This window comes from Fusarium verticillioides, chromosome 5 (assembly GCF_000149555.1).
Source record: "Fusarium verticillioides 7600 chromosome 5, whole genome shotgun sequence".
NCBI classification, from domain to species: domain Eukaryota; kingdom Fungi; phylum Ascomycota; class Sordariomycetes; order Hypocreales; family Nectriaceae; genus Fusarium; species Fusarium verticillioides.
In genome coordinates, this window is record NC_031679.1 from 3,027,278 (window position 1) to 3,051,406 (window position 24,129).

Sequence of the window (24,129 nt, forward strand, 5' to 3'; positions counted from 1 at the left end):
AAATGACGTACGGCGCAGTCACAGTCACAATCAAAGCTGCATTGTTATCGTTCAAGGGCTTCACCAGACCCCGCCTGCATCAAAGTCCATTCTCCGAAACATTCGTTTCTTTACGACGTGCCTTGAATGCTTCAAGATGCTCGTCCGAGATTCTCGAAAGCTGGTGCTATTCGTGATACCACTCTTTCTGCTTGTTGTCTTTGCTCTAAAGCTCTATCTTGATCCGTCATCTTTCCCTGCCCAAGTTCAAGGATGGGTTCCATCGCAGCTGAAGAAGTCACCTGGGGATGAGCAAGAACTCTTGGCTGACGAGGAACCATCTACAACAAAAGCATCACCGGTTCAATCGTCACCCGCTGCCAAGACAGATACACCAGAAGACAAACCTTTCGGCGAGGGCATCATTCCTCAAGATGTCAGCGAAACACATATTGAAGTCTTCTCATTATCTACCAAAGACAAGAAGTTCTTTGAGATTGACTTCAGAGACTTCACTGCTCTCAACCCCAATCTCATCCCCCATCCTACCCTGGAAAACACATGGATTGTCGTAGCTCAATGGCTGCAAGAAGGCGGGAATTCCCTCTGGTTTGCTGAGCTTGTTTGCAATGCTGCATTTCAAGACGGCGTCCTTCGATGTCTGAACTCACCCACTACTCTGCCTGTCACTGCGACTGTGGGAGGAGACAAATGTGAAGGCGACATGTCCTATTTCCATATGAACATGGGTCCACACGACGCACGCGTGTTTTATGGCCCTGATAGGCCTTACACGACGTATGGCTCAAACTCAATGCACACTTGCTTTGGCCAGTTCGTCCAGGACTTTCGTACGCTCACAAGCTGGTCGGGTGATATGGAAAATTTGGGTCTATTCAGAATCGGGACTGAGCTTCAAAGACCACTGCCTTGGAATCTGGTTGAAAAGAATTGGTTCCTCTTCTGGGATTCCGCCGGCAACATGTATACACACTACGACATCAGGCCTACTAGGGTATTTGCCCAAATGAACCCTGACGGCTCAGCTGGTCCTGATCTTGCACCAAATGCAGCTGGCGATGAGCAATGCCTGGCCAAATATCTCCCCAAACTCCAAGCCGACCTCGAGTCCATCCACCAGACCACCAATTCTCTCAAAGTCACCATGTGTCGCAGAGACGAACCCTCTTGTGTCCCTGATGACAGCAACACCTTCATCATGGTGATATACCAGCATAAGTCCTATTTCAACTATCACAGTGTGTACGAGCCGTATGTTATGCTATTCAAGCAGCAGGCTCCTTTTGAGATTCATGCCATGTCAAGGAAGCCTATTTGGATTCATGGCCGAAAGAAGTATCCCGAGAAGGAGACTTCAGATATGTTTTATGTGACATCTATGAGCTGGAAGAGCCGTGATCAGAAGTATCATGGATTCATTGGCGACGAGATGTTCCTGGGATTTGGAGTTGAGGATGTTAGAACGGGTGGAATTGATATTAGGGCAGAAGATATCTTGAAAGACATGGGCTTATGTTTTGAGGGTTAGATATGTATCACTGTATGAAACTATTTAGAATAGTGGAGAGTCAGTTGAATAATGTTAATGAACTTGAAAGGCCTCAGACTCAATGGGTCGCTTACGATACTTCAGACCATGAATAATTCTGTTGGATGATGATTCAGCAAACTTGGTTACGACTACCTAGAGGTATCTCCCTCGGCAGTCTCGATAACGGTTCCATACGAGCTAACTATCTCAACTGCGGATAAGCTCCAAGAACAGCCTGTCCTCCAGTATGAACAAAGAGAACATTCTTGCCTCTCAGTGCGCCGCTCTTGGCTTTATGGAGCAGTCCGTTGAAGGCTTTACCGGTATAGACTGGATCAGTAAGAATACCCTCCATTCTTGCTAGCTCCTTCATTCCATCAGCTGTGCTTTGGTTTACCTGTCCGTATCCTTCTCCGATATAAGAAGTATCAATTTCAAAGTCGTCCTCCGTGATCTCATCGGGGGAAACACCAATCTTTGAAGCTGCGTTCCTTGCTATACTCAACACATTTTCAACAACATCCTCTTTCTTCGGATGCAATACCGAAAATCCAATGAGATGCTTCTTAGACCCTGTGATGCCCTGCTTTTGCGCCAACTTAAGGCCTGCGAGTATACCTCCCAGCGTGGAACAGGAACCCGCAACAAGAGCGATGACGTCAAATGTAACGCCGAACTTTGCTTCTTGTTCAAGCAGTTCAAATGCCCAGCGAGCATAGCCCAAGCCTCCCAGAGGATGCGTGCTCGCTCCAGCTGGGATCGAATAAGGCTTTTTCCCACGATCTTTGAGAATTTGGATCACAGTCTCTTCGCTGGTGTCTGGGGCGAAGGTTTCAGCGCCTAGAATTGAGTTTGCTTGGATATTGCCGAGATACTTGTACTCAGCGTCTTGGGATGCTACACGATTGGCTGGGTAAAGAGCAACCTTTTTAATCGGTCAATAAGCTTCTATGAGGTTTAGCGACTAACCCACCTTGAGGCCCAGTCGAGCCGCAGCGGCAGAAGTTTGACACATGTGGTTTGACTGCAGTCCGCCCGTAGTCACAAGGGTATCGGCTCCCTGCGCGAGAGCGTCCGCTAAGACATATTCGAGCTTGCGTACTTTGTTGCCGGCGAAAGCAAGGCCCGAGTTGCGGTCCTCTCGGGCTATCCATAGGTTTGCACCCCCATCTATAGATGAGGTGAGGGAAGACAATCGCTCGATGTCTGAGGGTCGGTCGAAAAGTAACTGTACCCGAGGAATCTCGGCGAATGGTGACGGGAGTTTGACCATGATGGCGTTATATTACGTAGAGTGAGATTGGATAAATTTAACTGATATCTGTTCCAGTTTTCTCGTTGCTTGGTAGTGTTAAGGACAAAGAGAGTTGCCAAAATGAATATAGAGGAGTCCAAAGGGCGTGCATCTGACATTGGGTGCATTATTAAGCAACATCGGCTGGGCTGATGTCAATCGACTCAAGACTCACGGATGAGTGACCTTCGTCGCTGCATCACGCATATAAATCAAAACTTACGACGGAAATAGAAAGATGATTTTCGGCATGATCTCACTCTGATTGACTGGCCACAGAAAAATGCGCTTTGAATATTGAACAATCTGATGTCTTACTGCATGTAACAGCAGTGAAACTGCAAGATTTCATACTCCTTCGCCCAAACCTAGGAGGTGTGACTTACGATATCACACAATAATTCCTATAAGTCGTGAGCAACAGAAATACTTGGATCAATTCCGCCTTTCACTCGTGATGTTGCTGGAATAACGATGGACCAACAATGGGAAAATGGAGCCTCATAACCTATACCCAGACTCATTTGTATGACTTCAAAGACAAAGAGTCACAGGAGCTGATACGAAATGAACATTGCCCACTTTTCTTCCGGAATTCTGACCCAAGAGGCAGAAATAGCCATGAATTCGAGATGTTATGAATAAGCATAAACGAACACAGCTCTCGGCGATTCTCCATCACCGCTGTCGTTTACCGCTTTAGGCAATTCACAGCGTCCCTCGATGGATCTCTGGCCGAGGGGACAGCCCACCGACCAATGTTGTTGATAGCGAGGGCGCTAATGCATTGGAGTCTTGGCTCACTATTACAGTTTAGACTCGGTATAAGCGTAAATGTTCCCGCTAGCCAATCTCGCATCGTTTTCTCCCACTATGACTCTTAACACGACATCAAATCGGGAATTTAAGACTTAGAACCGGAATATTAAGACTTAAAATCGGTAGATCTACAGTTCGATCGGGGTGATGGAACTTTCGGAGTCCGTGGAGGCCAAGACAGAGCCCCATTTTCTGTCATGGAATCTGCTACGACTGGACGGTTGACGAAGCGGCCAGAATGACAACGGGAAAAGTTGCTTCGGTCAGTCTAGTCGTGAGGGCTGCACCGTTTCTTGGCTTCCCCACAAGGTGCAATTGATGAATGCTGCCATGCGAGCCTCCAAGCATATAAGGTCAGGCTGCTTGGCCAAGGACTCGAGAAGGAATTCCTCTCTTTAAGCTTCTATTCTCAAGTTATCACTCTCTTTTGGTCGCGGTGACAATGTCTCCCAAGTCAGCTCCTCCGGACATGGAGCATCATGTTTCTGGTCAATCCAATAAACCGCTATCGCGTCCAGCACATGCTTTGCAAGTTGACACGGTTATCCAAGAGCTCAACACGACTCCAGCTACTGGTTTGAGTGTTTCCGAGGCATCGCAACGACTTGTTGAGTATGGACCCAATGATCTTGGTGAGGAAGAGGGTGTGAAGCCCATCAAGATCTTCATTGAGCAGATCTGCAATTGCATGACCTTGGTAATACCAATCTTCAACTATCACCCACTGTCGATGACTAACACCTATAGGTCTTGATTCTAGCCCTCGCTGCAAGTTTCGGTATACAAGCCTGGATCGAAGGCGGCGCCCTTGCACTCATCATCCTACTCAACATTGTCATCGGCTTCTTCCAAGACCTACAAGCTGCTCGAACCGTCCACTCCCTCAAGTCTCTCAGTCTCCCGACAGCCAACGTCTTCCGTGATGGGAAGACAATCACGATCCAAACAAGCGAAATCGTACCGGGCGACATCATAGATCTGAAGATGGGTGACTCTGTGCCAGCTGATATTCGTCTCTTTGAAGTTTCCAACTTCGAGTCAAACGAGGCATTGCTCACTGGAGAGTCTCTACCGGTGCGCAAGAATCCTACGATGCAGTTCGATGACGACACTGGACCGGGCGATCGCCTCAATGTCTGCTACAGCTCTACCATCGTTACCAAGGGTCGTGGTAGAGGCGTTGTATTTGCTACTGGGGCTTATACTGAGATAGGCGCTATTGCAGCTGCTCTGAAAGACACTGGACGGAAGAGGCGGGAAGTCAAACGTGACGAGAATGGTAAAGCATCGTTTCTATCCCATGTCGCCAAGTGGTTGCTCACAACCTACGATGTTATTGGCGAATTTCTGGGCGTTAACGTTGGAACTCCCCTGCAGAGGAAGCTATCACAGCTTTTCCTCTACGTCTTTGGCTTCGCGATCGTCTGCGCCATCATTGTACTCGCAGCCAACAAATTCGACCCACGCAAAGATGTCATAATTTACGCTGTTGCTACAGCTGTGGGAACATTACCTGTCTCTCTGATCTTGGTCTTGACTATTACAATGGCAGCGGGAACGAAGCAGATGGTGGGTCGGAAGGTTGTTGTGAGGAACATGCAGAGCCTAGAAGCCCTTGGAGGAGTCACCAGTAAGTCTTTTGTGTTTTTATGGCGTTGGTGACTATAATAACTAACAAAAGAATAGACATTTGCTCTGACAAGACAGGTACTCTAACCCAAGGCAAGATGGTGGTTAGAATGGCTTGGCTTCCAGGACACGGTACTTACTCGGTGGAATCTACGAACGAGCCATACAACCCCCAAGTTGGGGACATCAACTTTACTACAGTACAACCTACTGACCTGCCAGCACAATGCGAGGACGAAAAGTCCCATTCCATCAGGCCCCACGATGAACCTGCTGCCAACGAAGCACTAAAGCATTATCTCGACATCGCATCCCTCGCTAATCTCGCGGTCGTGGAGAAGGGACACAAGGACGATGGTACGGAAGAGTTGCTTGTACAAGGTGATCCTACGGAGATTGCCATCCAAGTCTTTGTTACTCGCTTCAACTGGAACCGCATGTCTTTATCTTCCGGCCAGAATCCACGATGGAAGCAACTCGCTGAATTCCCTTTCGACTCAGAGGTAAAGAAGATGTCGGTAGTGTTCCAAGATACTCTTTCAAAAGAGACGCACATCTTCACCAAGGGCGCAGTCGAGCGGGTACTCAGCAGCTGCGTATCTATGGAGGAATCTGGTAGAATTGAGCCTCTCGACGAACCGGCAAAGGAAACCATCCTGGCCAACATGGAGGCATTTGCACGTCTTGGTCTTAGAGTCCTCGCCCTCGCTAGTCGATCTCCCGTCACTGGTCTCCCCGAAGATCTCTCATCAGCCATCGACAGATCTGAGTTCGAGAAGGACCTGGTATTCCGCGGCCTCATAGGCATCTATGATCCTCCACGCCCCGAGACACGCGGCAGTGTGCAAATGTGCCAGAAAGCTGGTATCAGCGTGCACATGCTGACCGGCGACCATCCCGAAACCGCACGAGCCATCGCCGCTGAAGTCGCTATCATCCCGTCCCCAGAACGAATGCGAATGGTCAGGAGGGATGTCGCCGACACAATGGTCATGGCAGCTCATGATTTTGATCACCTCTCAGATGCGGACCTCGATGCTATGCCGGAGTTACCGCTTGTCGTGGCGCGGTTGCTCTCCCACGACAAAGGTTCGCATGATCGAGGCTTTGCATCGCCGTGGACGCTACGTTGCCATGACTGGTGATGGAGTCAATGACAGCCCTAGCTTGAAGCACGCTGATGTCGGCATTGCGATGGGTCTCAACGGCTCGGATGTTGCAAAAGAGTCTTCTGATATTATCTTGACCGACGATAACTTTGCTTCTATCCTCAATGCCATTGAAGAGGGTCGGCGGATTTTCGACAATATCCAGAAGTTCATCCTTCACGTTCTTGCTGCCAATGTCGCTTTCGTCACCTGTCTTCTGGTAGGATTGTCCTTCAAAGATGAAAGCGGTGTCTCTATCTTTGTCTTGACACCTGTCGAGATTATTTGGATGTTGCTTGTCGCTGGAGCATTTACCGAGACTGGTCTTGGGTTTGAGCAGGCGAGTCCCGATATCCTTCGTCGACCACCTCATAGTGTAAGTCAGGACTTTACCTTAATCTCGCGTGAATATCACTACGCGTGAATATCACTAACGCATTGAATAGCTCAAGTATGGTGTCTTCACCCCAGAGTTCCTAGTTGACCTCGTAGTCTATGGCATTCTCATGCTCATCAGTATCCTTGGTTCTTCAGTCATCGTTCTCTACGGCTTCAACGACCAAGGCTTGGGACATGACTGCAACAGCAAATACTCTGCCTCCTGCGACACAGTATTTACAGCCAGATCAACAGCTTTCACCACCATGACTTGGGACTTTCTCCTCTTTGCTTGGCAGCTCGTTGACTTCCGTCGTTCGTTCTTTGCCGAGATCTTCGAAAAGGGCGGGAGTTTCAAGGCCTGGACCAAGCGTCTCTGGAAGAATCCTTTTCTCTTTTGGTCTGTCACTTTGAGTACTGTTCTCATTCCACCAACACTCTACATCCCTGTCATCAACCATGTTGTCTTTATGCATAATCCCATCACATGGGAATGGGCGGTGATCTTCATTGCCGTCGGCGTTTTCTTTGCTGGGGCGGAGGGTTATAAATGGGCTAAACGGGTTTATTTCCGACGTACGGTGGCGAAAGAGTTTCGTAAGGATATCACAGATGTTGAGCTTTACGCTTTTGGTCGATATATGGATGGTTCAGAGGACGGCAGTGAGTCGAACTGCGATGTTGGCAAAAAGTGTTAGGGATGCATGCATAGAAACCCTTATAGAAAAGCGAGATCGCTCATTCTTTCACAATATACACTCCACCCAGGAAAGAAGTGTCTTCGAGACATGCTTTGAGACCCTTCATCTCCTCCTCGAGCTCTTCTTGCGAGCATCCTTGCTCAGCTGCCTCTAAATCAGCTATCATCACATCGCGACCATCGCGGACCAGGAAATTGAACTTGTTAGTATCACCCATCTTGATACTGAGTTCATGTAGCTTCTTCAGAGCCTTTTCGCATCCCTCGATGTCTCTTGACTCTGCAGGTCTTGCGCCTTCAACGAACTCCGTGACAAACCCGATAACACGTCCATCTTTGCCTTCGTAACATGACCAAGAAATTTGGGCACGACCTCGATGTTCTGAAGCCATTCATAAGCTGTAGTTTCAGCTTCAGCATAATGAGCCTCCCATGGCCAAACAGCAAATTTGACTAGCACAGGTTTACCAGCGTTGACATCAGGGTGCGTCGAAACATGAACTCCCTGTCTCAATTGTTGTTGGCGAGTAAAATCGAGCTCGTTAAACCTCAGTGGATGCCAGCAGGTCTGTACTTCAGGAAATTCCACGGTCTCGGTCTTAACAAATGAAGGCTCGCCTGTAGCGGGGTCCCGAACAACATGGCCATTATTCCAGTCCACGGGAGGGAATTGGGGGAAGAGAGTCCCAAGAAGGACAGGCTCGAAAGTACGGTCTTGATGATCGCAGAGAAATGTGCCCGGCGCCGTGATAACGTATTTTATGAGGCTTCCATCGACAAGAAAACGATAAAAGCTTCGCCTAATCTCGTCTCTGTCGACGGAACATTCAAGTAATCTCACGTTGGAGTTTTTCTGAAAGTTCGTCATTTTTGCAGCCAGTGTAAATGTTGGCGGTGAGGAAGTGAACGAGGCTGAGCGGACGTTGGTTCTGAGCAACACAGCATGGATGATGGTGCATCACTCAAGCCAATCAACTGGCGCGTCGATTGTTGCTGGTCTTTGCATGGTCAGTACGGACAGGACTCGATCCAATGGCCTAAAGATAGAGGGACTCATGTTTCACAAAGGCGGTTTCTATCTCATAATCATAACTCATGGTCAACGATCACATACTGGGAAGACAGTGCAAAAAGGCTCTGGTGATAAGGGCCTCATAACGAATTTGAACTCATTTTCGAGTTGCAATGTCATTTCACGCATCTGCATATCTAGCGTATTTCAAATAGCTTGAAATTGATAGCTCTAGGTAGATAGGGAGGCATGAGATATGATAGCTATCTTTAGACTTTCGATAGTTCCCTTTATCTCGTGCCGAACTCTCTTGAAGCAGTGAATTTATCTCTTTTGGCAGGTGTCTAAGTCAAAGCCCCCCTCAGCTGACGACGATAGCATGCGGAGGCACGCAGCTCTAGCTGATCAGGGCATAGACTGGTCCAGACCCTCCCCCGTGGCTATGCCTGGCATTGCTCCGCTTGAGCCGAGATGACGGCCTGAATCCCAAGGCACCAACCCGTGAACCTCGATTCTTTGACATTCCCCAGCCTGGGCTTCGGAATTAACAAAAATCAACCAAACATCTTACAAACCAGCTGCCAGGATCCCAGGATCAACAAAATTATATCCTTTTCTACCAACAACGAGACCCTACCCACGACGTGCCATTGATCTTGTCTCTCTCATCTACTTTTCTCGCTAATCGCCCCTTGTTTTGCTTCTGTTATCTTAATAAGCATCCAGGCAACGCTACAGTCTGTGGCCTCAATCTCTCTCATCTCACTTACTTATCTTATCCGATGTCAACTTCGCACCCCGACAGCGAAAGTATCTCATCAACCACCGTCCAAGTAGCCAAGAAAGCCTGTCACAGCTGTCGCCGTGCGAGACTTCGCTGCGATAGGTCCATCCCGCACTGCTCGAAATGCGCTTCCAGGGGGGTTGAATGCCTGGGCTATGGCCGCCTATTTCTATGGACTGGCTCAGTAGCCACGCGCGGTAAATTGGCCGGACAGAGTTCTAGTGCCTCCGTGTGTCGATTACCCAAGCAAGGTGAATCGGATATGACTATTGATGTGCAATCCGATGTTCAATCTTCCGATATGCAAATGGGCTCCTTCGATACTCAAGGCTTTGAGCCAGGTGCATGGGGTTTAGTGTCGCCTCAGGAAAATCAACTATTTGTTCCGAACAAAACTAAGCCATGGTCCCCTCCTTCGCCCCCTTCACCAACATCGTCAAACTCTCCGTGGACATTGGTCGATCCGTTATTTCAGGATATGACGCATTCCCAGAGATGGTACTTGAATTATTGTATGACTTCTCAAGACCTTGGTCTTTCATGATGCTGATGCTAACCCTCAACTCAGATTCAACTCGAGTTAGCCTGGATCTCGTTGGTGATGACCAAACCAACGGTAACAGAAATCCATATCTAAATCTTTTGCAGCTCACAAATGAGCATTCATTCTTGCAACAAATTATCATTGCCGTATCTGCATCTCATATGTGCAATTTATCAAGATCATGGTTAGGCCCCAACTCATATGAAAGAGAAGAGGCACCAAAGAAATTGCTTATGGATGCTCTCGTTGCCAAACAAAAAGGACTGCAAATGATGCCCGATGCCTTACGGAATATTGACACCATTGGAGCCGATGTGATTCTTGCTACTGTTTTGTTTCTCATCAACTCAGAGCTCATTGAGTCTGGGTGGCAAAGTTGGAGGCCTCATCTCGAGGGTGCGAAGAAGCTTTTGAATATGATAGAACCATATACTGGCTCTGACACCACTCTGAGAGACTATATTGTTGCGGACTGTTATGTGTAAGTGGAGATACATTAATTCCCGACTGACTGGCTCGATGCTAACTGACTCACGTAGCTATTGCACGTTGAGCTTGTCTTTCAACCCATCACAACCAGGCACCCAGGCAGCATCATTTGCACCAAATCAAGTCAAAGAAACATTGTCGCGAACCAACAACTCTTTCTTCTGCTGCCCCCCTGAAGTTCTCGACATCCTCCGCGAGACAGCACAACTTTTACATGCCGAAGCTCAAGGGAACGTCTCCAGCAATGAAGCGCTTATCGAATTCACCAACCTACTAGACCGGGTACAACGTCTCGATGTCCTCAAATGGGCAAAGGACAGAATGCCAGATGCCAGCAAAACCGCCCTTTGGAGCAGTGCCCGAACTGGCTCCGCGCACAGATTGGCAACATGTCTCTACATCATCCAGGCAGCTCCCGCACTACGGGCCAGGATGCCAGACCAAGTTCCCAAAACACTCATCCAGGATCTTTACGAGACGCTCCTACCACAGCCTGACGAAGACCCAAACTTCAAAGCCACGGGCTGGCCCACCTTTATTTATGGAACAACGGCGACGACTCCGGAGAGCCGGGCGTGGGTTATGGATCGATTGAAGGCGGTAGCGCAAATCAACCCATGGGGATTTCTATACTCTGCGATTGATACGTTGCAAATTTTGTGGAAGCATGAGAATGGCGATGATGGATGCATGAATTGGTTGCAGAAACTCAAGGATTTGAACGTGGACTTTTTGATGGTTTAGGGCTGGCGCTGAGATGGGATCATGGGAAAACAGGACATTTTTGATACCACAGCAATGATGTATAGCAACTATCTATGAGAGCGATGTAGAAATGCTTGACATGACTTTTCCGCAACGTAATTCGTTTCATGAATGAAAATTTTGACAGAAATCTTGAATCATGCTGCTGACTTGGTGAGCTGTTAGGCTTCAGTAATCCTTGCCCTTGACCTGGCTTCTAGAAGGCATGGGCCATGCGCTTTTTTTCTTCCATGCCCGAGAAAAGGGGAAGCATGTGGTTGCATCACGATCGCGACAACGAGCCGAGCTGGTGACTTTGATACGTCCAAGCCAAGGTCCAATGGAGTTGACCTAATGGTAACTCCCATTTGATCGTGACCGTTGAGCGCGGTACAGTACTCCGTACCTTTGGATGGAAGTCGGCAGGTGACTAATCAGTCAACTTAACCCATTTGTCACTGGCTGCTGGAGTGGACATTTTTCGCGAACAGACAGGTACACTAACGTCAGCTTCAATGAATCTGAAAGTATTATCGCGTGCGTCGCATCGCTTCGCCTATACTCAGAATACTACTCTTCAAACTGACAATGATCGCCGAACCTCATCGGGGAAGACCGTTGACGAAAAGACGGCTAGGGGAGGAAATAAAACACAAAACCTCGATCCTAAATGACAAAAAGACTTAGGTAATATAGTATAAGCTTAGGGCAACTTTTGATGAGTTTATTTTGGTACCCCATATCAAGGTTCGCTGTTTTCTTGCCCCCCGAGGGACGGCTACTTACCCCAAGGATCATCCGTCCAATACCAGCGCAAAACCCGCACGCGACCTTATCTCTCCATCGCGGAAGTGGTGTGCCGTCTTCCACACCATGACATCAACAGCTAAAACCTTTTCAATTCTACCCAGCCAAACGTACCACAAATTGTCAGACGCACTGCCCTTTGTGGAATCGCTCCGGTCTCCCCATTGCGGCCCGACATGGGAATGAACTTTCTAGTGGGGGACTGCTCCGAAAGATATGGATCCTTGGGCATAATATAAAAAATTTCCTCCCCTCCCATTCTCTGTGCGATCGCTACTCTGTTTCTGACCTGCTAGGAAATCACTATCGCATACAGACAATGTCTTGCTGACTCTCGATCGATATCCTGCTTACCCATACCTATCCCCCTTAACGCGTGTGAATGCGGCTCCGAGGAGCCGTTCGCCCCAAGACGACTTAACAAGACCCCACTACCAAGTACCACTGCAAATCGACGCGGATGGCCGTTCCGTCTGCTCGCGATCTCGATGAAGTCCTTCCGGGCACACGACGTCTCTTCACCGACGAGCACGCCAGCGTCGCTTCCGGCGATGCCAGTATCGAAAAGCACGGCGATGTCATCCTCGTTCCCCCTCCGACAAAGTCTCCCAATGATCCATTGAACTGGAGTCTTGCGCGCAAGACCTGGCATTCGTTTCTCGTGTGCTACATTGTCGCTTTGACCGCCGCCACCTCCAATGTCGCAGGTGCTGCGAGCACAGGTGTCAATGAACAATATGGGATTAGTTACGATGTTTTCAATACGGGCGCTGGTGTGCTCTTTGTCGCGATCGGATACTGGACGCTTCTCAGCTCGCCTGCGACGCATCTTTACGGACGACGAATTCTATACTTGGTAGGGACGGTATGGGGTCTTATTGGCAACATTTGGTTCGGCCATTTGAAGACCACCGGCGACACGATTTGGTCCCAGCTCTTTGTCGGGGCTTCGGAGTCTGTCGCTGAGGCCGTTGTTCAGTTGTCTCTGCTGGACATTTGGTTCGAGCACCAGAATGGTACTTCGCTGGGTATGTATACCCTTGCCACTACGGTTGGAACCTATGTCGGTCCTTTGATCGGAGGCCATCTGGCAGAGAATGTCGGGTGGCGTTGGATTGGCCACATGGGCGCAATTGCCTCTGGCTTCACCCTCGTCCTCTTTTACTTTGGTCTTGAGGAGACGGCCTTTGAGCGCAATCGCTACCTCAATCTCCACCAGACTGAGGAGCGCGACGCCAGCCGCGGCAATGTTGAGGGTATTCCCGCGGCTACTGGTGACCATGTCGTCACCAAGGATGCCGAGGAGAAGAACCTATCGCCTCCAGTTGACGAAGAAGCTGCGATCTCTCAGACTGCATCTGCAGTGCGACGAGAGGAGACCGAGCGCAATAGACTCGAGGCCTCATTCGCGCGCAAGAAGTCTTACTGGCAGCGCATCGCGCTGATCACTCCAGCGTCCAATTTGCGCGGTTTGGGATTGACACAGTATGTCCACCGCCTGTGGCACACGATGCGCATCTTTTCTTTTCCCGCAGTTTGGTTCGCTGGTCTTCAGTGGGGAATGCAGAACATCGCACTGTCCTTCTACCTCACCGTCGAGGAGGATTACTGGGTGAACGAACCGTACAACTACAGCGACTCTGCTGTCGCCAACATGAACATTCCGTGTCTGATTGGAAGTGTCATTGGCTGTTTCTACGGCGGATACTGCAGCGACAGGTTCATCCTCTGGAAGGCTAAGCGCAACAACGGCATTATGGAGGCCGAGTTCCGTCTCTACCTCATGGCCCTCTGCGTTATCATCTTCCCATTGGGCATGTGGCTATTCGGTATCGGCTCAGCACATGGTTGGGACTGGCCTGTTCCCTACGTCGCGCTGGGCTTTATCGGCTTCGGCTACGGTTGCGCTGGTGATCTGAGCATCACGTACCTAGCCGACAGCTATCCCGACATGGTTCTCGAGGGCATGGTTGGTGTCGCCGTCATCAACAACACCCTCGCCACCATCTTCACATTCGTGTGCAGCTACTGGATTGACACCGGTCTACAGAATACCTTCATCGAGCTTGGTATTCTTAGCTTCGTCATTATCATGTCGTCGCTGCCCATGGCTATCTGGGGCAAGGCCTCGCGTCGCTGGACTTTGGAGCGGTATGCCAACTTCTTGCGCATTCGCGATGGTATGGACGGGTGAAAGGAAGATAGGCATCAGTCCTTTTCCTTGGGCAGACCGAATGGTCTGAATCGACAGATTGTATCTATTGTCAGAGTCAAGGCTTGCTTAGTTCAAGCTTACTCTGGCTGTAACAGATTTGAGTCTCGGGTACTTCCCTGAAGTGAAGCATCTTATTTATGTTCTCCAGATATTGTTTTATATATGCTTAATAAGTTCTGAACCCGGTTAATGGATTCTTTGGTCTACACATCGGTGTCCTGTTACCCAACAACTCTGCGATACCAATCTGCCTGTTGGTCGCAGGCCCCATGCTAACCATTGTTTGTCAATCCCCGCCGTAAAAGTAATATTTCGTCAAGCACCCCCTGGCACTGAGTCGGCCTGATCCTATTGTTCCTATCGTCCGGAAGCCTTGCCCTTTCAGTATATCAGCTCCTCTGATAAGACCTTTAATCCAGCTGAATTCTCAATCCGGAACTCGTGGACCAAGACTTTAAATAGTCCCCCCCTTATTTTCCACTTGTATTCCCGAAACTATCACGAGGCCCGACAAACACTGAAAAAGACCGTTTGCCCTTGCCTTTAATGGATCTCAGCTTCTGATTAGTGCGATCTAGATCGCCTTGTTAACAGCTCATGCCCCTTTGACGGTTGGGTCTGTGGCGTTTAGGATATCTGACTAGGAGCTGCCAACGGTGCGCTAGTTGTTAAAAACGTGGAAATTCAATGAACGATGGCGATAACCTCGTGATGCTAGGCGTTCTTTTCATTAAAACCGTTGGGACTTCTTATCGGTGTGAAAAGCGTTTTCAGGGGAAGGGTATGTTCGGAGCTGAGATGGGATGCAGTCATGCTGGAGAAGTTGTGTATAAAGAGCACACAAAGATCCTATTTAATCATAATTCTCATTACATTCTTCACTCAGCTCTGCTCCAAAACACTCAATAAAGCTCCTTATCTCTCTCTTTACCAAAAACACTGTATTATCTTCACCATGAAGTTCACTCTTATCGCCGCTCTTGTTGCCCCTGTCCTGGCCGTCAATATTCCCAGGGAACTCCAGGAACGCTCCGGCTGCGGCGACAACTGTGCCCGAGCCGTTGTTCCTGGCTTCCGTGGCCCTTCTGTCGTTGCTTCTTACAAGGCTGAGTGTGAAGCCTATCTTCAGGTTACTACTACTCCTGCTGCAAGGTGAGCCAAAGATACTTAACCCTCGTTGCGGTCTTTTACTGATGATATCTAGCACTGTTTATGTTACCAAGTCTATTCCTACCTATGCCAGTGCTTGCTCTGGAGAGCCTCGCTATCTTACAGCCTGCTCGTGTGCCAGCGCCTCTGTTGTCACTGTTGCGGCGCCTACTCCCACCGTTACCAAGGTTGTCTATGTTTAAGACTATTCACAGCATACCGGGTTGTTTGGGCCCACAGTACGGAATGCATTTCAGAGACAGGGGGCAATGAGTTCGACGTGATTGTGTATGGCTTGGATACAAGGCATAGAGGAGCTCGGCAATTGGTACTATGTGGACGAGATAGTTTGACAAGTTCTTGAATACAACAAGGTTTCGCAAATCGCTACTGGATACTGTAGTCTCATACGCAAAAGATGCGTGTCATAACCGTGGCTCTCGCCCCTGTCCAACCTCTGCAGCCCGAAAATTCGGCGATCTACTCTTTATGAAGTTCCACATAGTCTGGCCGCTATCTAAACTCTCTGGGTACCCGACTATGTGGTCCGGAAGTTGCGGGCTTAGTCAGTGTAGCGGTCAACCTTAAGCAAGAAGCTAACTTTACTAGTGAGGGGGTATAAATTCCACGATGCATGAAAATGCTTCACGGCTCTTTCAGATTCTAACAACTGCGAACACGATCAAAGCTGAAACGAATAAAAACGAATTGAAAAATGTCTTCAGATCTTCAACTTTCGAAAGCAGAGGCTGTGGCTTGGCTTGTTGAAGTATGTCTTATCTTGCACACTAAATTTGTTGACATTGACATAACTTTCGTCACAGAACAATGCCTGTAGTGCCAAAATGGATGTAGACGCATGGCTCGATAAGTTTTATACAGCAGATGCCACAATACAATACGCGAATAGTCCGGTACGCTCCGTCACGGATGCTAGAGAAGTAGGCTACACAAACCAGAAACTGTTCCCTTTCACATGCTGATGGTATATCCAGATGTTCAAAGCTATATGGGCCAAGTTCGATGGATTAAAACATGACGTTATCCATGTCGGTAAGTCATTATACGTCACAGTTTGCTGGGCGAGTTCTCACGAGCCTAGATTATGTGAACCCCTGCATCTATCATCGCTGTGATGTTCGGTATCTTGTCAGGGGAGACGATCCCAAAACCCAAGAAATTAAAGTTCCAGCACTCGCTACAATGTTGATGAAGAGGGATGAGGATGGCAACTTAAAGTCGTATAAGATGGAGGTTTTTATAGATCCCTCGCCAGTATTTGCACGCATTTCAGAGAAGGGTCTATGAAGTTTGAAAACATTAGTATTCCTAGCAACAGGCAGCCCTCCAGCATTGATTAAGACTATCTGCATGTAGTCCAGCTCGTTGTGATTGTTGTCCATGTACCATCAACACCCAGTCGCTGATAAGCCAATTCCCTCACAATCTTGTTATCAAAAGATATGACAAACGAGCCATCATGCCAATCAGCTGTCACAGACGTTGGAGCTTTCTCTCCAGGCTGTCCAACAACCCTATTCGTTCGTTCACGAATATCAAAAGGAGCTCCTAGCTTGGATTCAACACGAACGTGATATTGATGCCATCTCTTATTACTAGTCAGGGCATGCAAAATGGAGCACTTTGCCAGCATGTTAATTGGATACGTGTGCTTCGGTAGAGGTTGATCAAGTGGTGTAAGACTCATGTTGAGAGCATCGTTAGACCCAAAGTCAACAGCGTCTTCATTGAGCTGCAATCGAGTTGTGTAAAGGGAACGATCACGTTCCGTGCTGTTACGGCCATGATGTACATAGAACAGCTCAGAACCCCAGGGTGTTTGATGCGTAACGTCCTGAGCGAAGGTTATCTTGCTTTTCTTACCAGGTGAAGCAACAATGCTACCATGGCCAGTTGAGTAGATTGGAATCTCGTTATCAGGGTCCTGTGTAAGGATAGGATTGTTGGAAGATTTTCGAAATGGTCCAAATGGAGATTTTGCAGTTGCGAAGCCAACGCCATAGTTGGATGCTTCGTAGTTATTGGCGCTGTATAATAGAAGATAAACGGGTTTTGCATCAGATTTGCCAAGTCTCGTGATGATAGTGCTCCCTTCAGCCCAACGACGATCTTTCTTGGTGCCATTGAACTTTCGATAGTCGTCAACGTGAAAGTTTTCCCAACCTTGCGGATCAGCGCCGTAGGAAATAACCGTCTTCCAGCCGTCTTTGCGAGGTGGTGATCCAATCTCACCGGTGCCATTGTAGGAAGTGATGTTCGAGGGAGGTTTTTGCGCATTCCGGGCATGGATGTTCCTTTGCGTGGCGATGATTTGTGGCATGGTTAATGCATTTGGATCGTCCCACCAAGCGCGTTCCATCTCTACCACGATGATATTCGACTCTTCGATGTACTTGCCCAACTTGCTATCCCAATTCCAGTTTCGGTATGCATTTCGTGAGAGATACATATAAATTCGCTTATCCGTGTTAAAGAAGATGTTAACATCGATGGTGGGGATATATGTTCCCTTTGGTGCTGTCTGACCCTCTGCAAGACTCTGTGGAGGCAGCATCTGTTTCTCGTCCATGATGAGGTTGACATCGTGATAGTCGGGATCGAATGGATAGTATTCAATCGGCTTATCCTCAATTTCCCTAAACGGTCCCGTCGGATAACGAGCGACAGCCACGCCAACTTTAGACGGCTCTTCAAAGTCCGAGTATCGGAAGTAATCCTTTGTCAAGTCCTCCCGCAACCGGGCAGCATAGAAGAAAAAGTACCACCCGGTCAGCTTGTTGTAGTATATCTCGGGAGCCCAGTACCAGTCACGCGCCCAACAGGCCTGGCCGCCCTTGATGCGTCTCATGTTATCATCGTAGCACGCTTTCAGAACGCCTCCCAGGTGTTTGTGCCAAGTCGACAGATCAGGACTGCTGTAAATCGCAAAGAGGCTCCCTGGATCTGCTCCCTCTGTAGAATAGGCATAATATAGGTTTGTTTTGTAATCCCACATCACATAAGGATCGGCACCGGGGTGATTTGCTGAATTGTGAAACTGTGGCGGTTTTGAAGCCAGTGAGGTTGCGCAAAGGCATGCGATGATACTGAAAATCTTCATTTTTCCAGACGTATCATGATGAGATTATACCGGAAAGAAGCGGAGAAAGTAATTGAAGACGGTTTTATAAACTATCTTGTTCTTGATGACATTGCCTTTCCCCTCTTTACCATGTAACCTAAAACCTGCATCGGTCCGAGCAGGAGTGTCATCCTTGATCGACCTCGGTGTAATAGATCGCGAGTCTTTGACTATCTTCTGAAATTATCGTCAGTCAAAAAACAACTGTTGTCTCCTGGTTCTGAACCGTTGGAAAGTCACAACGACTGAATTGAATTCAGCGGCATATCAGTTAAGAAGCGAAACTCCCATGCAACCCCGAAGACCAGGTTGATCGAGTGATGGATCGGCATTCCAGCGCATCGACATCATGACGTTTCATTCTCCACACAAGCTCAAATAGCCTAAATTCCGGGGCCGTGCTTAGTCCGCGCAGCCGGATTACACTTCTCGCACGAGTCGTGAATGGCATTCATCGTTGGAGGCTTACCTATGTTCCGTGACGTTCTCGCCGTTGTCCTCGTGTTTGTGGCGGTGGCCCAGTCTCTGATAGGTAAAACTCTTAACTTTCACATTCCGGCAATCAGGTTTCTATGATGGTGAGAGTTCGTGGTCCTTTTGTTGGGCTGGCCGGGAAACGAATTAGGTTCGGCCAAGACTAGGTTGCGAGATTTTGAAAAGCTGGGAGAGATAGGTGATGGTGTTGAGTGACACGAAGGAAGAGATATTCTAAGATCCCTGTTCCGATCCCATGGGTCTACTAAATCCGGGTAGATGTCCCGTCCGCCGAGCGCATCTGAGACATCCCGCCCGATCACAGACTACCATCTGAGGGTCAATATCTGTCTCAAATACAAAGCTCAGCCAGCCATGAGTCTGACAGCAATGATCCAGAATCCCTTGGGCCTTGGCAGTCACGCAAAACCCAATCCTATTCTTAGCACCGCAGCATGGCAATCCTTCATCTTCCGATAATAGCTTTTCCCTCACAGTCTCTGGAATGACGGTTCAAATAGTTCCAACTCCTTCTAACGTAAGCCCATGGCTGAGGAGCTTAGGCCAGAGGTATACATCATCGCCCGTCTAACCACTGCAGCTGCAGCTATACGGACCGGTCCGCATTCCAGCCTTTGTGTTATCATGATGAGGAGAAATTGTGATCACCGTGGTCCGTGGCTTCAACTGAAACCAAACGGGCCTGCAGGTCCAAGAAAACCAGGATATAAATGAAAACAAATCACGATATGAGTACCTTGCATGAACGAAGAACCAAGAAATTCAAAAGTGAATTCGTGAATTGGTATGGATCTGCAAAACTATCACTCGCTGTTTGTCCTGCATAGTCCGCATTTGGTATCGTGCCAGTTGACTTCCACAAAGCCTCAAGACGAGGCTGAACGTTTTCGGACTGTAGCTGACGCGGTTCAGTTTGTGATTGGCGATTAGGATATAAACTTTGCCAAGTGAGGACTTGTATAAGCCTCAGGACCAATGATGCTCAGTTACGGGCTACGATCGGTTGATTTTACAAGCTGTAGTTCGTAGAATTCGCTCATATTATGGTCATAGGGGTGACAGTGAGACTTATAAAGTCTGGGGCCACATCGTTTCAAAATTAAGTGTTACAAAGTAACTCAAGTGAAGACAGGCTGACTGCAGCACCTTGAGGAATAAGCACAACATGTCTTCGTTTCAGATTTTATCTCTCATCACAGCAGCTACTTCTGTCGTAGCACTCGCTGGGACACCCAATATCTACGCCGGTAGCCGACGAGGCTCATGTTATGATGCTGCTGCAGCTGAAGACACCTGCTGCTATTCATCACCTGCGAGGATGGTTCAGACTCAAGTCTGGGATACACGACCAGTAACAGGACCTTTAGGTGAGTTTATGTCTCCCACATAAACAAGTCGACTGTATCTAACCTCTTCATCAGACTCATGGACTGTTGGTGGACTCTGGCCAATCCACAACGACGGCTCCCTCCCTACCCACTGCGATACCAACCGCACTTACACAAACATCACCCAGATCCTCTACCATGCAGGTGCTGAAGATACCGTTGACGAAATGAACAAGCTCTGGGAGTCACCCGATGGAGATAACGACGAGCTCTGGCAAGATCAATGGGTCAAGCATGGCACATGCTTCACCACCTTGAGCCCAGAGTGCTTCCGCCACTATGAACTTTCCGAAGAGGCAGCCCCGTACTTCCAAAAGGCCATGTCCCTCCACAAGAGGCTGCCGACTTATGAGTGGCTTCGTGACGACGGCATCATCCCTTCATACTCCATGTTTTATCGGCTCTCTGATATCCAAGATACACTAGAGGATCATCATGGCTCCCGCGTGTCACTTCGCTGTGCCGGTCGAAGAATACGGGAGATTGGGTATTACTTCAATGTTACAGGTACTCTACAAGATGGCGTCTTTACTGACTCGGGTGCATTCGGTGACTTGGGCGACTGTCCAGAGCTGGTCTTGTATGAACCGAAGGGTGAGACCAAGAAGGCAATTTTTAACTTTGAGACGTTTCATCCGCATACCGCTGCGGATGTAGAGGACCTTTAGCTTAGTTCATCAGTATACTTCACCTTAGCTTAGATAGCCTTTTAATGAATTCGGTATGTAATCACATACTTTACTTGGAACTAGGAGCTAGTTAAATGCCAATTCCCAGTTCTAGACTGTTCTTTTCAACGTTGTCCGCCAAAGAAATAGTCCAAGATTATGGGGAACTTCTTGCCTTCTTCGAGGCTTGTTCCAACCGAAGGTCCGCCTTTAATTGATTCATTGCAGACATCAGTCAAAGATGGGGCATTTTATACCAGAGTCACGGAAAGTGGGCAATAAAGGCAACGAAGGCAACGAAGGCCAGCTCAGCTACTTAATCTTGAGGAAACATACCCCAGTTTACAATATCCCCGAAACATCACTATCGGATTATCGGCTTGCTCAGCCAAATATCTCCACCAGTCACAACCCGAAAACCTGCTGTTTCACCCAAACAACCATGCATGTTTTAAGCCGCGTATAAATACGACAGCTGTCGTTGAGCTTGAGCCACTTTATCCTTGCTAGAATTGGCCAAGGGGCGAGCGCTCCACCGAGAGAATCATAAATATCTCCACCACGGCATGTTTCGAAAACACGTCTTCAATTTCTTTGAAACAAAGGAGAGAAATTGTCGTATATAAGGTTTCTGAATATCTTGGAGCTACAATCTTATCTTGACACAGCCAGACTATCAATCTCTCGTCGCCAAGACCTCATATCACTCACCATGTATCCTCTCACAACACTAGCCTCAGTCCTTGCTATTGCAGGCGCCGTTACTGCTACCCTTGAGCCTGCTCAGAGCAATACCAAGGGCAAATACTCCAAGAGCCCATCATGCTCTCGTTCGTCAACCTGTTCTCCGTGGATATTATATACTAACGATACAACCAGCCTCCAAGACCTCCAACGCCATCCAGGCCGCTGAATGCGCCTACAACACCCGTGTCTCTGGCCAGCAGACCTTTGCTATCTTCAAGGTCGATCACCAATATGATGCCAACAACGGTGCTCCCTACGGTACTTGTGAAGCTTACGAATGCGATGCTCCTACTTCTGACGAGCTCACTGCTGATGCGGATTACTGGACTTTTTTCTGGAAGTAAGTGTTGTCAAACAAATGTTTATGATTCGGATCTGACGATTGGTAGCGACAATGGAGAGTCATCTGGAGTTGGTACAACCTGTATCAAGGATCCTAATGACGGAACATGTGGTTGTGAGAACTCTGATGGTAGTTTTGTTCATGGCGGAACGAACTGCAAGTAGGCTGTCAATCCCGAAGCAATATCAGATTGATAGTTTGCTCAGAAGATGCTCTTACACCAGTAAAAGATCAGAAACTCCTGCGTTTATACGATTTCCAATACATACATGACATATGAACCTTTTTCGAGGGTGTTGCATGGATGTGAGGCCGCAAGTGCTTGCTGCCATCGTAGATGGTGGATAAACAGAGATGCAAAACGCGGATCGTTCAATTGAGTGAGCCGGGAAGCTGATCCTGAACATGGCAAATTATTTCGTAAAAGGAGTAGAGCCTGCAAACCTTCAAATGCCATTCTTAAACACAACAAACTCAGTGCTTCGCAGCATTAGGCCCCATGGCCTATCAACGTTGACAGTTTCAACATTTGCACTAGCTTTAGGGTAGTTGAGTCAGATTGGGCACCATCGGCGAACAGGTATCTCGATATGGCATTCTTCTCGTCGACATCAGCCTCATTAAAACCTGATCGCCGCACCTAACAGCTCTAAAACCGGCAGAGAAATGATCGATCTTTGCACAGACCCATTCTTAAGCCTTCTGAACTAGCTAGTGTCGTGAGCGCCGTTTCATCCGCACCGACTTCAATTAGAGGCCGATCAACCAGCTCGAATTTGCGGGGAAACAAACGATATAATCAATTAGCTGCAAGGTTTCCCATATGGATTGAGCTTGGTGCTACGACTTGGGCAATTTCTGTGACTTTAAGAATGCCATAGGGCTCGTTTAGAGCTCGTATGTCCTCGTTGGAACCATTTCGCAAGGTGTCATGCCAGTAATAGGTACTCTTTACCAAACCCAAGCCAGATTGAGCGGTGTCTCACAAGAGGCGCATCAGCACTCAACCTTAGCTCAGCCATCATCCGCCAAAAGCTGCATGTAGAGTCCAGCTGACATTTCAACCCTGGCCCTCAAATCCTCGAGTCCATTAGTGTCGATTTCATCACAGCATAAGCGACTATTCAATTGATCGCCTCAGGGGATATTGCCGACTCCTCAGTTTGGAGTCATGGGTCTCGGCACGAGCCGCGCCCGATTCCCCTCCATCCCGACTCAGCTACTTACTTGGAAGCGTGGCAAAGCTGAAAGCAGTATCCTCATCGCAATGGAAGATCCCAATCTTTTGGTTGTGCTAACGGCAGCTGTGGCTTGACGATCCGGTTGCTAGCGGGGAGGGATGATCCTTAGGAATCGCGGGTGACGAACCGAGTCGTTGGGAAGACAGATGACCTGCGCCCACCATAACCCTAGGTAATTACGCTTCTTTTCTTTTCTTTTTCATGTGAATATTGATGAATAATACGCTCAAGGCGGTGAGAAGAGTGGCTTCGTAGGCAGGCGAAATGAAGATGCCACGATACGAGAGGTGTCCTTGAAGACGACGGATAGAGTTTGAGAGTGATGTCGACCGCTCGAATACGAGGGGTCAAAGAGGCTGGAATGCCACGAAATGAATCAATTAACTTCGATGCAATTGGACACAGTCCAGACACTGCTCCCTCAAACTCTCCCTGCTTGACTCGTTCAAAAGTCTCAGCCTCAACACATCACCGCCGATCTGCAGCCACTCACGACCACCAATTGGCTGATGCGCAGCCCTTTAATCGATAGGTCACTTATCAGCCAACGCAGAACGTCACTTGGCGCGCAGATCTTGTTACCCAATGTTCCAGGAAAAGCAGCACATAGCAAAGCAAAAGCCACGAGCACGACTCGGAGACTGCAGCGCACAACAGCACGGCTCGTAACGGCTGACGGCAGTGAAGACGCCTCTTTTCGGTCTGGAATCTGCCGACGCGGGGAAGGGTTTGAACTACTTTGGAGATTAGGGGCGAAAAGAGGGCACTCTTAAGGTTCTCCCCATTGGTTGATGTTGTAGTAGACGGTACTTGCTCGCACTCAGACATTGCTGATCGAGTTACGTCAATGATACATTATTTG

At 48.4% G+C, this 24,129-nt stretch overlaps 12 protein-coding genes across 12 annotated transcripts; 9 read left to right on the forward strand and 3 right to left on the reverse strand.

The window, feature by feature from the left end:
• Positions 1 to 136: 136 nt before the first annotated feature.
• On the forward strand, positions 137 to 1,539 carry FVEG_09028 (hypothetical protein; the record flags this gene model as incomplete). The annotated part of the gene is made up of 1 exon (XM_018897940.1): positions 137 to 1,539. The coding sequence occupies one exon, from the start codon at positions 137 to 139 to the stop codon at positions 1,526 to 1,528; it is 1,392 nt and encodes a 463-aa protein (XP_018755715.1). The 3' UTR covers positions 1,529 to 1,539.
• A 59-nt stretch (positions 1,540 to 1,598) lies between these two features.
• On the reverse strand, positions 1,599 to 2,916 carry FVEG_09029 (hypothetical protein). Its single transcript, XM_018897941.1, has 2 exons — positions 2,505 to 2,916; positions 1,599 to 2,456 (listed from the first exon to the last, which is right to left on the reverse strand). The coding sequence occupies exons 1-2, from the start codon at positions 2,802 to 2,804 to the stop codon at positions 1,734 to 1,736; spliced, it is 1,023 nt and encodes a 340-aa protein (XP_018755716.1). The 5' UTR covers positions 2,805 to 2,916; the 3' UTR covers positions 1,599 to 1,733.
• Positions 2,917 to 4,086: 1,170 nt separating this feature from the next.
• Positions 4,087 to 6,418, forward strand: FVEG_16502 (Na+-exporting ATPase; the record flags this gene model as incomplete). Its single annotated transcript, XM_018905724.1, has 3 exons — positions 4,087 to 4,341; positions 4,392 to 5,274; positions 5,331 to 6,418. 3 exons carry the CDS (start codon positions 4,087 to 4,089, stop codon positions 6,416 to 6,418), a joined length of 2,226 nt encoding a protein of 741 aa, XP_018755717.1.
• A 509-nt stretch (positions 6,419 to 6,927) lies between these two features.
• Positions 6,928 to 7,497, forward strand: FVEG_16503 (hypothetical protein; the record flags this gene model as incomplete). Its single annotated transcript, XM_018905725.1, has 1 exon — positions 6,928 to 7,497. One exon carries the CDS (start codon positions 6,928 to 6,930, stop codon positions 7,495 to 7,497), a length of 570 nt encoding a protein of 189 aa, XP_018755718.1.
• Positions 7,498 to 7,537: 40 nt separating this feature from the next.
• Positions 7,538 to 8,367, reverse strand: FVEG_16504 (hypothetical protein; the record flags this gene model as incomplete). The annotated part of the gene is made up of 2 exons (XM_018905726.1): positions 7,538 to 7,779; positions 7,818 to 8,367. 2 exons carry the CDS (start codon positions 8,365 to 8,367, stop codon positions 7,538 to 7,540), a joined length of 792 nt encoding a protein of 263 aa, XP_018755719.1.
• Positions 8,368 to 9,047: 680 nt separating this feature from the next.
• Positions 9,048 to 11,246, forward strand: FVEG_09031 (hypothetical protein). The gene is made up of 3 exons (XM_018897942.1): positions 9,048 to 9,807; positions 9,864 to 10,320; positions 10,379 to 11,246. Exons 1-3 carry the CDS (start codon positions 9,294 to 9,296, stop codon positions 11,070 to 11,072), a joined length of 1,665 nt encoding a protein of 554 aa, XP_018755720.1. The 5' UTR covers positions 9,048 to 9,293; the 3' UTR covers positions 11,073 to 11,246.
• A 510-nt stretch (positions 11,247 to 11,756) lies between these two features.
• FVEG_09032 (hypothetical protein) lies at positions 11,757 to 14,391 on the forward strand. The gene is made up of 2 exons (XM_018897943.1): positions 11,757 to 11,819; positions 11,885 to 14,391. The coding sequence occupies exon 2, from the start codon at positions 12,340 to 12,342 to the stop codon at positions 14,071 to 14,073; it is 1,734 nt and encodes a 577-aa protein (XP_018755721.1). The 5' UTR covers positions 11,757 to 11,819; positions 11,885 to 12,339; the 3' UTR covers positions 14,074 to 14,391.
• Positions 14,392 to 15,049: 658 nt separating this feature from the next.
• FVEG_09033 (hypothetical protein) lies at positions 15,050 to 15,446 on the forward strand (the record flags this gene model as incomplete). The annotated part of the gene is made up of 2 exons (XM_018897944.1): positions 15,050 to 15,246; positions 15,299 to 15,446. 2 exons carry the CDS (start codon positions 15,050 to 15,052, stop codon positions 15,444 to 15,446), a joined length of 345 nt encoding a protein of 114 aa, XP_018755722.1.
• A 512-nt stretch (positions 15,447 to 15,958) lies between these two features.
• Positions 15,959 to 16,551, forward strand: FVEG_16505 (hypothetical protein; the record flags this gene model as incomplete). Its single annotated transcript, XM_018905727.1, has 4 exons — positions 15,959 to 16,012; positions 16,068 to 16,184; positions 16,239 to 16,296; positions 16,346 to 16,551. 4 exons carry the CDS (start codon positions 15,959 to 15,961, stop codon positions 16,549 to 16,551), a joined length of 435 nt encoding a protein of 144 aa, XP_018755723.1.
• Positions 16,469 to 18,399, reverse strand: FVEG_09034 (hypothetical protein). The gene has a single exon (XM_018897945.1). It carries the CDS (start codon positions 18,362 to 18,364, stop codon positions 16,607 to 16,609), a length of 1,758 nt encoding a protein of 585 aa, XP_018755724.1. The 5' UTR covers positions 18,365 to 18,399; the 3' UTR covers positions 16,469 to 16,606.
• A 1,613-nt stretch (positions 18,400 to 20,012) lies between these two features.
• Positions 20,013 to 20,936, forward strand: FVEG_09035 (hypothetical protein; the record flags this gene model as incomplete). The annotated part of the gene is made up of 2 exons (XM_018897946.1): positions 20,013 to 20,247; positions 20,302 to 20,936. The coding sequence occupies exons 1-2, from the start codon at positions 20,046 to 20,048 to the stop codon at positions 20,934 to 20,936; spliced, it is 837 nt and encodes a 278-aa protein (XP_018755725.1). The 5' UTR covers positions 20,013 to 20,045.
• Positions 20,937 to 21,648: 712 nt separating this feature from the next.
• Positions 21,649 to 22,190, forward strand: FVEG_09036 (hypothetical protein; the record flags this gene model as incomplete). The annotated part of the gene is made up of 3 exons (XM_018897947.1): positions 21,649 to 21,766; positions 21,816 to 22,023; positions 22,073 to 22,190. The coding sequence occupies 3 exons, from the start codon at positions 21,649 to 21,651 to the stop codon at positions 22,188 to 22,190; spliced, it is 444 nt and encodes a 147-aa protein (XP_018755726.1).
• Between the last annotated feature and the right edge of the window lie 1,939 nt (positions 22,191 to 24,129).

Coding starts and splice junctions, on each gene's coding strand:
- FVEG_09029 (XM_018897941.1), bottom strand. CDS start 2,804: ATGGTCAAACTCCCGTCACCATTCGCCGAGATTCCTCGGGTACAGTTA. Junction 2,457..2,504: donor CGGCTCGACTGGGCCTCAAG/GTGGGTTAGTCG, acceptor CCGATTAAAAAG/GTTGCTCTTTACCCAGCCAA.
- FVEG_09031 (XM_018897942.1), top strand. CDS start 9,294: ATGTCAACTTCGCACCCCGACAGCGAAAGTATCTCATCAACCACCGTC. Junction 9,808..9,863: donor GAGATGGTACTTGAATTATT/GTATGACTTCTC, acceptor CCCTCAACTCAG/ATTCAACTCGAGTTAGCCTG. Junction 10,321..10,378: donor ATTGTTGCGGACTGTTATGT/GTAAGTGGAGAT, acceptor TGACTCACGTAG/CTATTGCACGTTGAGCTTGT.
- FVEG_09032 (XM_018897943.1), top strand. CDS start 12,340: ATGGCCGTTCCGTCTGCTCGCGATCTCGATGAAGTCCTTCCGGGCACA.
- FVEG_09034 (XM_018897945.1), bottom strand. CDS start 18,364: ATGAAGATTTTCAGTATCATCGCATGCCTTTGCGCAACCTCACTGGCT.